The sequence below is a fragment of the Penaeus vannamei genome, chromosome 32 (assembly GCF_042767895.1).
Source record: "Penaeus vannamei isolate JL-2024 chromosome 32, ASM4276789v1, whole genome shotgun sequence".
NCBI lineage: Eukaryota > Metazoa > Arthropoda > Malacostraca > Decapoda > Penaeidae > Penaeus > Penaeus vannamei.
Genome location: NC_091580.1, coordinates 26,758,890 through 26,773,889, shown reverse-complemented (window position 1 = coordinate 26,773,889; position 15,000 = coordinate 26,758,890). Strand labels below are relative to the sequence as shown.

General features: G+C 40.4%; 1 protein-coding gene across 1 annotated transcript in view; it reads right to left on the bottom strand.

Moving 5' to 3' along the window:
• LOC113819082 (rootletin) overlaps positions 1–15,000 on the bottom strand; it is a 203,036-nt gene that overhangs the window by 150,676 nt on the left and 37,360 nt on the right. Inside the window, exons 2-3 of the mRNA XM_070144834.1 lie at positions 1,896–2,056; positions 1,293–1,463 (exon numbers count right to left, since the gene is read on the bottom strand). Coding sequence (XP_070000935.1) covers positions 1,293–1,463; positions 1,896–2,056 — 332 coding nt within the window. The remainder of the gene's footprint in view (positions 1–1,292; positions 1,464–1,895; positions 2,057–15,000) is intronic.

Below are 15,000 nucleotides of genomic sequence, written 5' to 3'. Positions count from 1 at the left end.
ACACCCAAAAAAGAAAAAAGAAAAGAAAAGAAGAAGAAGAAGAAGAAAAAAAAAAGATAACTAAAGACCAAAATAATTTCTAATCATAAACCCCGTGAGACTCGATCTTTATCCGCTGCGTAAAAAAAAAAAAAAAAAAAAATCATATTTCTTGCGTATTACTGATAACACACTAGTGCCGGTACATGGAGGATCATCGATGTGAATTTCCCTGATATAGTCGTTTCAGATTTATCTTATTTTGTTTTATTTTATTTTTATTTTCCATTTATTTATTTATTATTGTTATTATTATTAATATTATTATCATATCATTATTATTATCATACTATTATTATTATTATCATTATTATTATTATTATTATTATCATATTATTATTATTATTATTATTATTATTATTATTATTATTATTATTATTATCATATATATATATATTTTTTTTCTCTACGGCGATTTTTTTGGGGTAAAGAAGTCTACGGGGCGAGTTCCGCATTTCACTATCCAAATTTATAAATCAGTTTCGGTGTATTGACCTTTTTTTCTCTCTTCTCTTTCTCTGCCTGGCTCTGTCTCTCTCTCTCTCTCTCTCTCTCTCTCTCTCTCTCTCTCATCAAATTGCCCCTTTAAATAACACTCAACTGGACTCTATCTCTCTCTTTCTTTCTAGATCTCTCTCTCTCTCTCTCTCTCTCTCTCTCTCTCTCTCTCTCTCTCTTCCTCTCTCTCTCTCACTCTCTCTCTCTCTCTCTCTCTCTCTCTCTCTCTCAAATCACCTTTTTTAATCACATGAAAACAATCTATTCTTACATAACAGACCAACTTCAAATTAGCTACCTTGGACCATAATATGTCATATAACGCTAAGGTAAACAAAAGGATATAAACTACAACCAGAAAGTCTTAAAATAGACCATGCAAACAAAAACATTCCAACGAATCATCTTTTTTTCGCTCCCGTTTGGAGTACGGTCATTTTGGCAACGTCCCCCCTAAAAAAATAATTTCTGTCATAAATACAGCACTTAGAACAGAGACATTTTGGCAAAGTCCCACCTAAAAAAAATAATTTCTGCCATAAACACAGCACTTAGAACATAGACACTCCTTAAAAAAACGGTAATCCCACAAAACAACAAACAAAAAACACCTAAAAAATACGAGTCCCCCCTTAAAACAACCCCCCAAAGTCCCCTCGACGAAGAAGGAGTCAACACAGAACACGTTTAGGACATGTCTCACAGAAAACGGGAACGCCGCCCCCAGCCTACCTTCCGACCGAACGCTGCCTTACCTCAGGGGAAGTGTGGCTTGGCTACGAGAGCCTCTGTGAACGTCTGTGAGTGACCTGGCGCGGGGCTGCTGGGTGTCCCTGGGCGTCCGCGTGTCCTCGAAGGTCAGGTCACCGCGGCTCAGGCGGGAGGACTCGTCGGCAGCCTCCGCCCGGCGCTCTAGGGAATGGTGTCTGAGGGAGATAAGGGCAGGAGGTGATGTTAGGGTGCGTCGTGCGCTTTATCTTGCTTTAAAATATAAATAAGATGGAAATAATGATGGTGATGATGAAAATAATGTTAATATAATAACAAAAATAATACCAGTCCAAATGTTAATAATAATGATGATGCTAATAATAATAACAATAATAATAATAATAATAATAACAATAATAATAAAATCAATAATAATTATAGTAATAATGATAATAACGATAATAATAATGAAAATAATAATGATAATAATGATGATAATAATAATAATGTCATAATAATAACAATGATGCTAATAAAAATACTACCAATGATGATAATAATAATAATAATAATAATAATAACAACAACAATACCACCCACAACCCTCCCACCACCGTCCCCCCCAGACGAGGATCACCCTCACCCACCTGGCAGAATCCGTCGACGCCGCTCTTCGCAGTCTGGAGGGCGAGGTCGAGGAGCCTAAGTTGTGCGTGAGGAGGTTTCGGAGCCTCGTGGACACTGCCTCCCCCTCCCGCACCAGCAGGTCGAGGTCGCTGTCATGGCGGCCGACACTCCCACTCAGACGCTGCGGGAGAGAGGCGGGAGAGAGAGGGCTTGAGTTCGAGGGCGAGGGGGTCTAGGGGTGAGTGGGGGGTCTCTGTTGCTCTTTCTGTTTGTTTGTATTTTGGTCTGTCTGTCTGTTTGTTTCTGATTGTCTCTGTCTGTTTGTTTCTCTTTGTTTGTCTGTCTGTTTGCTTCTCTTTGTTTGTCTGTCTGTTTGTTTCTGATTGTCTGTCCTGTCTGTTTGTTTCTCTTTGTTTGTCTGTGTGTCTGCTTGTTTCTCTTTGTTTATCTGTCTGTCTGTTTGTTTCTGGTTGTCTGTATGTCTGTTTGTTTCTCTTTGTTTGTCTGTGTGTCTGCTTGTTTCTCTTTGTTTATCTGTCAGTCTGTTTGTTTTGATTGTCTGATTCGTCTGTCTGTCTATTTGTTTCTGATTGTCTGTCTGTCTGTTTGTTTCTGATTGTCTGTCTGTCTGTTTGTTTGTTTCTGATTGTCTGTCTGTTTGTTTGTTTCTGATTGTCTGTCTGCCTGTTTGTTTGTTTCTGATTGTCTGTCTGTCTGCTTGTTTCTCTTTGTTTTTCTGTCTGTCTGTTTGTTTCTGATTGTCTGTCTGTCTGTCTATTTGTTTCTGATTGTCTGTCTGTCTGTCTGTTTGTTTCTGATTGTCTGTCTGTCTGTCTATTTGTTTCTGATTGTCTGTCTGTCTGTTTGTTTCTGATTGTCTGTCTGTCTGTCTATTTGTTTCTGATTGTCTGTCTGTCTGTTTGTTTCTGATTGTCTGTCTGTCTGTTTGTTTGTTTCTGATTGTCTGTCTGTCTGTTTGTTTCTGATTGTCTGTCTGTCTGTTTGTTTGTTTCTGATTGTCTGTCTGCCTGTTTGTTTGTTTCTGATTGTCTGTCTGTCTGCTTGTTTCTCTTTGTTTGTCTGTCTGTCTGTTTGTTTCTCTTTTTGTCTGTCTGTTTGTTTCTGTATTTTTCTATTAGTGTGTATGTGTCTGCCTGCCTGTCTGTCTGTCTGTCTGTCTGTCTGTCTGTCTGTCTGTCTGTCTGTCAGTCTGTCTGTCTCACTCACTCACTCTACCTGTGGCTCAGTACCAAAGAAGAAGCAGAGTTATTTTTCATCATTTCATTGCAGGCCTATATTACTAACGAACTTTTTCACACTATCAAAATAAGAACCAATGGGCAGAATATACCAGTCACATGTACTACAAAAGCGTTAGACTATACTATTTGTAATACCATCAACCATAACATTACAAACATACATATCCGAATCAAAATTTAACCTTAAACAAAGCACATGCAGTTAACCGTGACACGCGCACCCAAGCAAATTAATTCCCCGTATAATGAAACGCAGTATAAATATCCCCCCTCCGCCTCCTAAAATTCAATAAAGCCAAGGCAACCATAACTGACCAAAAAAAAGAACGAAAAAAAAAAGAAAAAGAAAAAAACTAAAAAAAAAAAATAATTCCGTTACCCCTCGGCGCCAACCGTCCCAGAATAGCTTTCCCGCCAAAACGTCCCGCGACAGATTAGGAAGAGCGTTGGAGTAAATTTCATTTAAATACACACAAGAGGGTGCCATTACACCTCTACGGGCAAGGGTGATTATTTCGGGCACTAAACTCGGGTTCACTTCAGCCGCAGGGTGGGGAGAGGGAAAGGCAATGATAAAGAGGGAAGAGGGAACGCTGTGATAAAGGGGGAGAGAGGGCGATGGGTGATGATGGAAAGAAGGAAGATGATACGGCAAAGATTTCATTATTATTTTTTACACGTACTAAACAAGTGCTAAAATCATGTTTCTTAGGAACAGGCAATTCAAAAAAAAAAAAAAAAAAAAAAAAAAAAAAAAAATATATATATATATATATATATATATATATATATATATATATATATATATATATCTTAAAATTTTAATAATGAATAATTTAACTTCACAAAAAAATATTCAATGCTACACCACACTATAGAACACAATACATATGTAGCCATTACGATTTCTATTTTTTTCTTCAAATTATGAAGAGCAGAAAAGAGCCATTATACGCAAAGAAAACGAGAGCTGTAACCGCCATTTAGGCCAAGATCGGCAACATTCCCCAGAGATAAAAAAATAAAGATCTAGTTTCAATTCCATTTGTTAAAGTGGATATTCTTTACTGTGACATGCTGTCTGCTTTATTTTGCTTTTAAATCTCCCCCTGTGTGCAAGGAATGGCCGGGGTTACCATCCACAGGCAGGATCGAACGCAGGCCAGCAAGATTGCAAGACCAGCACGTTACAGTTGCATTACACACCACAATTCGAATGAGGCCAAGTCTGGTTACAAAGGCTACAGCTTCATCGTTTTCTTGTCTCTGATTTCCGAGACCTCATCGTCAACGGCATTTCTCAGGTTAACGTCATTCTCTACATGTTTTTTTTTCTCACTTCTTTTCGACTTTTTTCAAATTCTCTCTGGGACCGAACATTGAGGATAGAAAAAGGAGACAGAAGATAAATGATGCTTCGCTATTTATACAATAATGAACTAATGAGCTAAAAAAAAAAAAAAAAAAAAATTCTCATAAATGGAGATTGACTATATACCTCTTATACTTGCTTATATAATGAACATACAAAAACAGCTGATTCTGTAAGTACATCACTCACAAGCGCCTCTCTTTCACGCCTGTATTCGCACATACTCGTTCGCCTACAGAAGATATACTCCATTTTGTTATATCAATCCAGTTTATGTCAATAAATAATATGTCGATTAAGGTAAAAACTTCTTTCTCTACATCTATGTATGTGTACATGAATAGATCTACATGGCTGCATGTTCTCTGCATACAGTATCTCACGTTATAAATCTTAATATGTGCTGAAGTTATACATAGCATATCCATATGTATGTATGCACATTTGTATGAGTGAATGCATGTGTGACTGAGTAGATTTGTGTGCGTGTTTGTGTACGTGCGCGCGCCTGTTCATCTATTCTTTCCATAAACAATTATTATACCCACACAGCATATCCATCTATACATACACGCGCACCGTACATGAGCGTGCAAGCAAACATACACGCGCACCGTACATGAGCGTGCAAGCAAACATACACGCCGCCACACACGTCACGCTCCAGCTCCTCTCATGCACTGCCGACTGTCCGCTTGGCCTTCGCGGAAGCCCCAACGTCGTGGCTTCCGACGTACCATCTCCTATCATGCTAACCCGGCATGTCGTGGCGTTCCTTTTGACTGCATTAATTAATAAACCGTATTCATGTTGACAAATGCAGAAAAGGTATGAATGAGAATGAATATCACCTGTGTTGTGAAGATATTCATTCTCATTCATACCTTCCCTACATCAATTACTACTGATTCCTGATTATTTTGACGTTACGTTTGTCATTATTCGAAGTATCATCATCACAAGAGATGAGTGTTACTAATATTCTTGTATAAATATTAATAGAACTTCTATTTTCACCTTCAATCTTTCTCTTAAACCATCCTTCATATCACAATCAATAACTTTCCAACCATCAAATTATCAATTATCAACTCATTCCCCTGACAAGATTGCACACGATAAATCACCTTCCAATAATACATCATTATCAACACGACAAGCTCATTCCCTTTTTTCTCTTTTAATTAATAACTTATTGTAAAATCAACGCTCTGCAACATCAACACTGCAAACGGACAACGCTAATAAAGTGATCGTTTTCCCGTTTTCTGTCTATCTATCATCTCTGTTTCTCTTTCTTTCTCTCTGTCTATCTATCGTCTCTGTTTCTCTTTCTTTCTTTCTGTCTATCTATCGTCTCTGTTTCTCTTTCTTTCTTTCTGTCTATCTTTCATCTCACTTTCTCTTTCTTTCTTTTTGTTTCTAACCTCTTTCTCTCTCTCTCTCGGTTCCCCCTTCAGAACTTTCCCGATCGAAAACAAAGAAGAAAGAAATGAATATCAAGGCCAAAGCTGAAGAAAAAAGAGGAATATCCCGATCAAACTTGAAAAAAGTGACTATGGAGCCCTTCCCCCCAATATATATATACATATATGTATATATATATATATATATATATATATATATATATATATATATATATATATATATATATATATATATATATATATATATATATATAATGCCGACATCCCAAGCCACCGAGACTACAGAAAAGAAACCATCTTTTCCGAAGTAAAAAAAGAAAGAAAAAAAAAAACACACACACACACGAGCTTCAACCAATAGCAAAAAAAAAAAAAAAAAAAAAAAAAAAAAAAAATAATAATAATAATAAAAAGAAAAAAAAAATACATATATCTTCATGCAGCTGTATTTAGAATGAAAAAGATAAATATTTTCCAGGAAGAGAGGCGGGTTCTGGTCATGCGGGCTGCCTCGTGCATGGGACTGAGAGAACTGGACTTTTTATTGTAGCAAATAAACAGTCGCTGTATAAGGTATGGCAATAATCATAATAAAAACAATAAACATGACAATAATCAAGATAACAATTAAATAATAATAATGATAATAATAACAATAATGATAATAATCATAATAATAATAATAACAAACAATGATAATAAAAAAAATAATAATAATGATAATAACAATAACAATAACAACAATAATAACAATAACAACAATCATAATCATTTAAATAATTAAGATAATACCAAAAACAATAATGATAACAATGATTACAAAGACATCTGGCCAGTCTAGCCAGTAAATGAGGAAGATGTCAAAGAGAAACGAAAGAAAAAGAGAAAGAAGAAAAGTAGAAAGGAGAGGAAGAATGGATATACATAGATAGATAAAGAGAGTTAAAGAGAGAGAGAGATAGATAGATAGATAGATAGATAGATGGATAGATAGATAGATAGAGAGAGAGATGATAGAGATAAAGAAAGAGACAAATAGCTAGAGAGAGAAAGAGAGAGAGAACCAAAACAAAGATCGACAAAAATAGAAAGAGAGAAGATTCAGAGACCAAAAAAGAAAGAAAGAAAAAAAAGAGATAAGAAATGAACATGCAAAAGCAGACAAAGGAAGAAACAAAGCCGTTAAAAGAAAGAAAGAAAAAAAACAAGAATAACAAAGCAAAGAGAGAGAATGAACCCTAGCGTTTAGGAAAGGAAGTAGCAGAGAACAGTAATCCCCCTCCCTCCCCCTTCCCTCCCCATGACATATCAATACTCGGGGGACGCGGATCGAGGGGACTGAAAGGTGACTGAGGGGAGAGGCAGTGACTGAAGGGACAGACGGTGACTGAGGGGAGTGAGAGGTGACTGAGGGGAGAGGCAGTGACTGAGGGGAATGAAAGGTGACTGAGTGGTGACTGAGGGGAGAGGCAGTGACTGAAGGGACAGACGGTGACTGAGGGGACTGAAAGGTGACTGAGGGGACGGGCGATTTCCAGGGCAGGAACTCGAGGTTAAAAGGGGCACTGTAGTTATAGGACATCAAGGCAATTTTGGCATTTTTCAAGGGCATCAAGGCAATGGCAATGACCTCTAGGAGTACCAAGGGCAAGACAATTGTGTAATAGCATGTATAAAAGATCTCAAAATGTACAATTTAGCTGGTATCCTGTGCACGATGAAGATTCTACGTGCAGCGCTGTCTGGTCTTTTGCACGACGCATCCGTCTATCATCGCGCTACGAACCCTGTGGACCTTATCTACCCGCCGGTCCTGGTCGCACGCCGGCAATCCGACCTGCACCGCCGTCGCATCGGCCAAAAGGGCACGGCGGCGATGTGGTGTTAGCGTCACGCCCATTCGCTGCCGTGGAAATCCTAATTCTCGGGCGTCGCGGCAATTTGAAAGGGCACGGCGGGCAATTGGCGTCGTAAATTTCCTGCCCCGGGTTTCTGGAGGGAACGGGCGGTGACTGAGGGGACACACGGTGACTTAGGTGACTTAGGTGACTGAGGGGACACAGGGAGAAACTGAGGGGACGAACGGTGACGTAACTGAAGGACGGTGACTGAGGGACAGGCAGGAACTATGGGGACGAACGGTGACTGAGAGGAATGAATGGTGACTTAGATGACGAACGGTGACTGAGGGGAATGAATGGTGACTTAGGGAACTGACGGCGACTGAGGGGAATGAATGGTGACTTAAGTGACGAACGGTGACTTAGGTGCCGAAAGGTGACTGAGGGGAATGAATGGTGACTTAGGAAACTAACAATGGGCAGAGTGACTTATACGGAAGGCCAGGGGGAAACATTAACGCATTGTGATCAACGTAATCATTCCACAATACAGGGTGCATCCCCGGAGAGTCGATATTACACCTTCCACCACCACAATTAAGTAACTAGTAATAATGATAATAATATAATAATGATGATGATGAAAATAATGACGATAATAATAATAATAATAATAATAATGACAATAACAACAATAAAAATAATGATAATAACAATAATAATTACAAAAACGATAATCATAATAAAACAATAATAATCATAACAATAAGAACAACAATAATAATCATAACAATAAGAACAACAATAATAATCATAACAATACGAACAACAATAATAATCATAACAATAAGAACAACAATAAGAGCAACAATAATAGTAACAATAACATTACATACAAACATTCTTCAAACTAGCCATACACGAGCATACAACCGATACAAAATTTAAAGACTCCCCTTTGAGTAAAACCTTTATCTTTCAACAAGATAAAGTTTGGTGAATGATGGTGAAGAGACCCAAGATGGTGATGATAGTGATGATGGTGATGATGATAGATAATAGTGGCGTTCAACATACCGGGAAAATATTTGATATATGTATGTATGTCTGCATGTATCTATCTATATATCCATATATCTATCGATCTATATATACATATATATATATATATATATATATATATATATATATATATATATATATATACATACATAAACACACACACACACACAATCTATCTATCATCATCTATCTATCTATCTATCCATCAATCAATCTATCATTCTATTTTAATGTAAAATATCAAACAATCAAGGGTCCAGAAAATGCAAACCCCCTACAAAATAAAAAACCGAAATACTCAAATCAAACGAAACATCACTAAAAAAAAAATAAAAAATAAATAATAATAAATAAATAAATAAATAAATAATAATAATAAAAATAAATAAATAAATAAATAAATAAATAAAAAACACTAATTACCTGCCACACTCCCTTCCTATGACGGATCGCACCGCCGGGGAACAACCAAACTCCACGGGCCATCACCAGTTTCAAAATAAACCGAACTTCACCTTATTCTAATCAGCTGGTTCCTCGGGTCATGAACGAGCCAACCCGCGCATTACGAAGCACCAATAGACACGAGGGAATACATGACCTACTGAGCTCCTGGAAGTCATTGAGAACTCGTGTGCACATAGTTATATACAAGGACGCCTGTGTGGTTGTGTAGTGTGTAGTGTGTGTAGTGTGTGTAGTGTGGGGAGTGTGGGTAGTGTGTGTGTGTGTGTGTGTGTGTGTGTGTGTGTGTGTGTGTGTGTGTGTGTGTGTGTGTGTGTGTGTGTGTGTGTGTGTGTGTGTGTGTGTGCGAGTGTGTGGGTGTTAGGGTGTGTGTTAGTGTGTGTGTGTGTGCGTGTGCGTGTGCGTGTGCGTGTGCGTGTGAGTGTGCGTGTGTGTATGTGTGTGCGTGCGTGCGCGCATACATGCGTGTGTGTGATAGAGTGAGATTCAAAAGGCGCGTTGCGTGTTGACGACCTGTTTGTGTGTTTGTTTACATCGCGTACGTGCGTGTTTGTTTATACCAGTCCAGCCTCGTCTTCCGATACGAGTACGCCAACGTGCACCCAAACCACCAAACAAATGACCGAACAACGAAAGAAAGAAAGAAAGAAAGAAAGAAAGAAAGAAAGAAAGAAAAAACAAGAAAAACACCATTAATCAAGCACCGAAGAAGAATTAACAAATGACCCATAACAGCAACCCACATCCTCGGACTAACTTCCTGAGCCTAAAATACACACCCAAACACGCCTTGCCCCAAACACGCATTCGGCTCATTAGCGTAAACGAAAGAGGGAGGGAAAAGGGGGGGGGAGAGTAAGGGAGGAGAAGGGGGAGAGGGAGAGTAAGGGAGGGGAAGGGGGAGAGGGGGAGTGAGGGAGGGAGAGTAAGGGAGTGGAAAGGGGGGGAGGGAGAGTAAAGGGAGGAGAAGGTGGGAGAGGGAGAGTAAGGGAGGGAAAGGAGGAGAGGGGAGAGTAAGGGAGGGGAAGGTGGGAGGGAAACGGGAAGGGGCAAGAATGGAGGGTGAGGAGCTGTAAGGGAGGGGAAAGGGGGAGAAGAGTAAGTGGAGGGAAAGGGGGACAGGGAGAGTAAGGGAGGGAAATGAGAGAGAGGGAGAGTAAGGGAGTGGGAAGGGGGAGAGGGAGAGTAATTTGGGGGTAAGGGGGGGTGAGAGGGAACGGGAAGGGGTAAGAAGAAGTGGAGGGTGGAGAGGGAGGCGGGAAGGGGAAGGGACGGGACAGGCAAAGGGGAAAGAGGAGGGGGGTAGGGGTATGAGGAGTGGATATGGGGAGGGTGAGAGGGAGATCAAAAAAGGGGGAAAGGCAGGGGACTTTGGGAAGGGGGCAAAGGGGGGAAGGGAAGGGGTATGTGGGGTAGGGGAGGAAGGTAGGGTAAGAGGAGGGGAGGGGAAGGGGTGAGGGGAGGGGATGAGGTCATAGTGAGAGGGGGTGGGATGAGGGTAGAAGGAGGGGGGGAACGAAAGAATAGGAGCCAATGCGAAGAGAGACATGATAATTAATGATGGACGAAGATGGATAAGGTTGGAAAAAAATGTCTGCCTGATAGCTACAGAGGGGAAAAGAAAAAGTAAAGAACAAAAATGTACTCACACTCCCTCCTCTCTCTCTCTGTCCTCTCTCTCTCTCTCTCTCTCTCCCTCTCCCTCTCCCTCTCCCTCTCACTCTCTCCCCCCTCCCTCTCTCTCTCTCTCTCTCTCACACACACACACACACACACACACACACACACACACACACACACACACACACACACACACACACACACACACACACACACACACACGCAATCTTATAAAACCCCAACAACAGACCAGCTCAACCAGACACCCCGAAACTCCATCCCTCCTTCCTAAAGGCTCCAGCACAATAAGCATCAGGTCCAGCCACACACCCCTATTCTCTCCCTTCTTCTCCTTCCCTTCTTTCCTTCTCCCCTCTTTCTCCCCTTTCTTCCACCCTTTCTTCCCTCCTCTACTCTTCTTCCCCTTCCTCTTCCTTCTCTCTTCCTTTCCTTCCTCTCACTCCTCTCCCATTCTCTCCCTCTTTCCTCTTTCCCTTCCTCTCTCATCCTCCCTCCCATTCCCCTCTCCACTCCTCCGATCCCCTCCCCTTCCCTCCTCCTCCTCTCCTTCTCTTCTCCTTCCCCTCTCCACTCCCTCCCCTCTCCCTTCTCCTTCTCCCCTCTCTTCTCCCCTTCCTTCTCCCTCTCCCTCCCTTCCTTCACCCCCCCCCACCACCCCACATACCCTGCAGACTCAGAATGATTTATCCTGCCAAGCCAATCGTGCAAATCCGAGACAGACGCAATTTCCTTCCGATTTGGATAATTACAGGTGGGCACCAACATCATCTGATCCTTTCTACTTCCCACCCCTCATCTCACCCCACCCTCCCACTCCCCCTTTCCCCTGTCCCCTACCCTTCCTTCACCCCCTACCCCCTGAGCGCCAAGCTCCTTCCTCTCCACTCCCCTCATCTTTTCACCCTCATCTACCCTTCACCGATTTCCCTCCCCCTACCCCCCTGCAGCGGACTTCTGCCGACGAGCTCCCGTGGCACCGCGAAAAGAGGGGAGGGGGCGGGGGAGGAGGAGGAAGAGGGGGAAGAGGAAGAAGTCCTCCTCCACCCCCCCTTTTCGCGGCGCCAAAAGGAGAAGGAGGAGGAGGAGGAGGAGGAGGAGGAGAAGGAAGAAGGTGATGAAGAAGAAGTAGAAGAAGAAGAAGGGGGAAGAAGATGAGGAGTAGGAGGGAAACGAGGATGAGGAGGAGGGAAAAAAAGATGAGGAGGACGAGGGAAACAAGAGAAGGCTGGTGACTAAGAAGAAGAACGAATTCCGGAAGGAAAGTGTAGTAATAGCAGATGTATTAGTAATAACAGCAATGGCAGAACCAAAGGTACGTAGAAAGTACAAGAAGAAGAAGATGAAACAAAAGAAAAAGAAGATGAAAAAGAAAAAAGAAAAGAAGAAGAAACAAAGCAAATAGAAAAAAAGAAGAAGAAAACAAAAAAAAACAAAAGGAAATTAGAAAAAGAAGGAAAAACAAAAAATAAGAATCAAGTAACAAGAAAGAAAAAGAAAAAGAAAAACACCAAACACAGCTCAGCGTCTTCCCTCCCTCCTCCTCCCTCCCTCCCTCCCTCCTCCCCCCCCCCTCCCTCCCTCCCTCCCCCTCCGTCCCTCCCTCCCCGCCGCCGCCGCCGCCGCAAGAAGTGAATCGAGATGCGCTGCCGTGTCCCACTTCGTTAACGCGCCGCATGCAACGTCCCCTGACCGATCTCTGGATTGCTTTCCATCTCATTATTGCAACATAGGAGGGAGCGGGAGCAACACCCCTACCACCCCCTCCCCACCTCCACCCCACCTCCCTCCCACCTCTCACCCTCCACCCTCCCACCCTCCTACCTCCACCCCCCCATCCCCTCCCACCCTCCACCCCCCATCCCCCTCCCACCTCCACCCCTATCTCCTTCACCACTCTCCTCCACCCCCATCTCCCACCTCCACCCCCCATCCCCTCCCACCTCCACCCCCCATCCCCTCCCACCTCCACCCCCCACCCCCCTCCCACCTCCACCTCCGGGGAACATTAACAAAGAAAATGTCGATATGAGAGGAGGTCGACACAAATTACAAATTGCGGTTTTATTTTTTTATTCATTTTTTTACTTTTTTTTCATTTGGTTAAACATGCAGTACTGATAGAGGGGGTGGGGGTGGGGGGTGAGAGGGAGAGGTTGGGAGAGGAGGGGGATAGAGTAGAGGGATCTGGGGATTGGGGGGGGAGGGATAGAGTAGAGGGGTACAGATAATTGAAGCCAACGTAGGCCATAATTTACCTTCTTTCTATTTTTTACTTTATCATAAAAATGTTTTTTTTACTTAATCATATACTTCCTTTTAGTTTTTCTTTTTTACTTTCTCCTTCTCTCTCTCCTTCTTTCTTTCCCTCTCACTCTCTCTTTCTTTCTCTCTCTCTCTCTCCTCCCCATTCTCTCTTCTCTCTCACTTCTCTCTCTCCACCTCTCTCTCTCTCAATTCCCCCCACCTCTCTCTCTCTCTTTTTATAACTCATTTCATCTTCTGAACTCGAAAAAAATGGGGAAAAACTGCCGATTTAATGAGATCTCCTGAGTCCTTGCCAACAAATCACAAGAACAGTAATAAAGTCGAAATTTCTCTGACAAGATACCAAGAAAATGCAACAGCCACAATGAGAGAACAGAATAATAAAAAAAAAATAAAAAACTGAGACGTTACGAATTGTTGGTGGATTCGAAACGTCAAGATTCATTACGTCTCTTTTCTCTCATGACTTTATCTAATTCTCTTTACATATTGTATTTATTTAACTGTATATTTAATAAATACTTACATTGTATTTATCATTACGTTTCATTTCGCTCATGACTTTGTATAGTTCTATTTACATATTGTATTTATTTATCTTTATACTTTATATTTATGTTGTATTTATATATTTTTCTCTCATGACTTTGTATAATTCTATTTACATATTGCATTTATGTTTCTTTATTTTTCATATTCATATTGTATTTATGTATTTTTGCAATGACTTTGTATGATTCTATTTACATATTGTATTTATATTTCTTTACATGTTATATTTATATTGTATTTATGTATTTTTTCAATCATGACCTTGTATAATTCTATTCATATATTGAAATTATATATATATATATATTTTTTTTTCTCTCACGGCTTTGTATAATTCTATTTACATATTGTATTTGTATATCTTTATATCTTATATTTATGTTGTATTCATATATTTTTTCTATCATGACTGTGTTTAATTCTATTTACAAATATTACTGAATTTAGATATCTTTAATTCATATCTTTATATGTTTACTTTATATCCACATACGTAAATATAATATGTTTAATTCTGTTTAAACATATCAACTAACCTATATTCATCTCATTACCAGAACCACACTCCGCCAAAAATTAACGTACAGATAATCACAAACAAATAAAAACAAAACCCCAAATAAAGGATAACAGCAAAACCACCCATCTTCTCCTTACAAACAGATTAAAAAAAAACTACTTCACGAACAAGAGAAAATCAAACCTCATATAAAAAGAAAAGAAAACAAAACAAAACAAAAAACGTTCAAATAGATAAAAAATAAACCTCAGATAGAGACAAAAAACTACCTTACAAACAAATAAAAAATAAACCTCAGATAAAAAGATAACAAGAAAAAAAAATACAAACAAAAGAAAATAAAACAGATAAAAAGAAAAAAAACTACATTACAAACAAATAAAAATTAAACCTCAGATAAACATACAAAAAGAAAAAGAAATACAAACAAATGAAAATAAAACAGATAAAAAAGAAAAAAACTACCTTACAAACAGCAAAAAAAAAGAAAAAAAAAACGCAAAACCAGCCGCCGTTTCCGAAGAGGAGCAAATCTCCTTCTGCCTCGCCCACAGACACGCACCCGAGCAAATAATAAGGATAAGGGGTCATGCGGCAGCCCCATGCAACGGAAAGGGACCCCATACCCCCCACCCCCCACCCCCCCCCGTTTCGGGTCTCCCCCCCCCCCATCGCCGCCGCAATACACATGGGGCTCTCTATCCCATGTAAAAGAGCA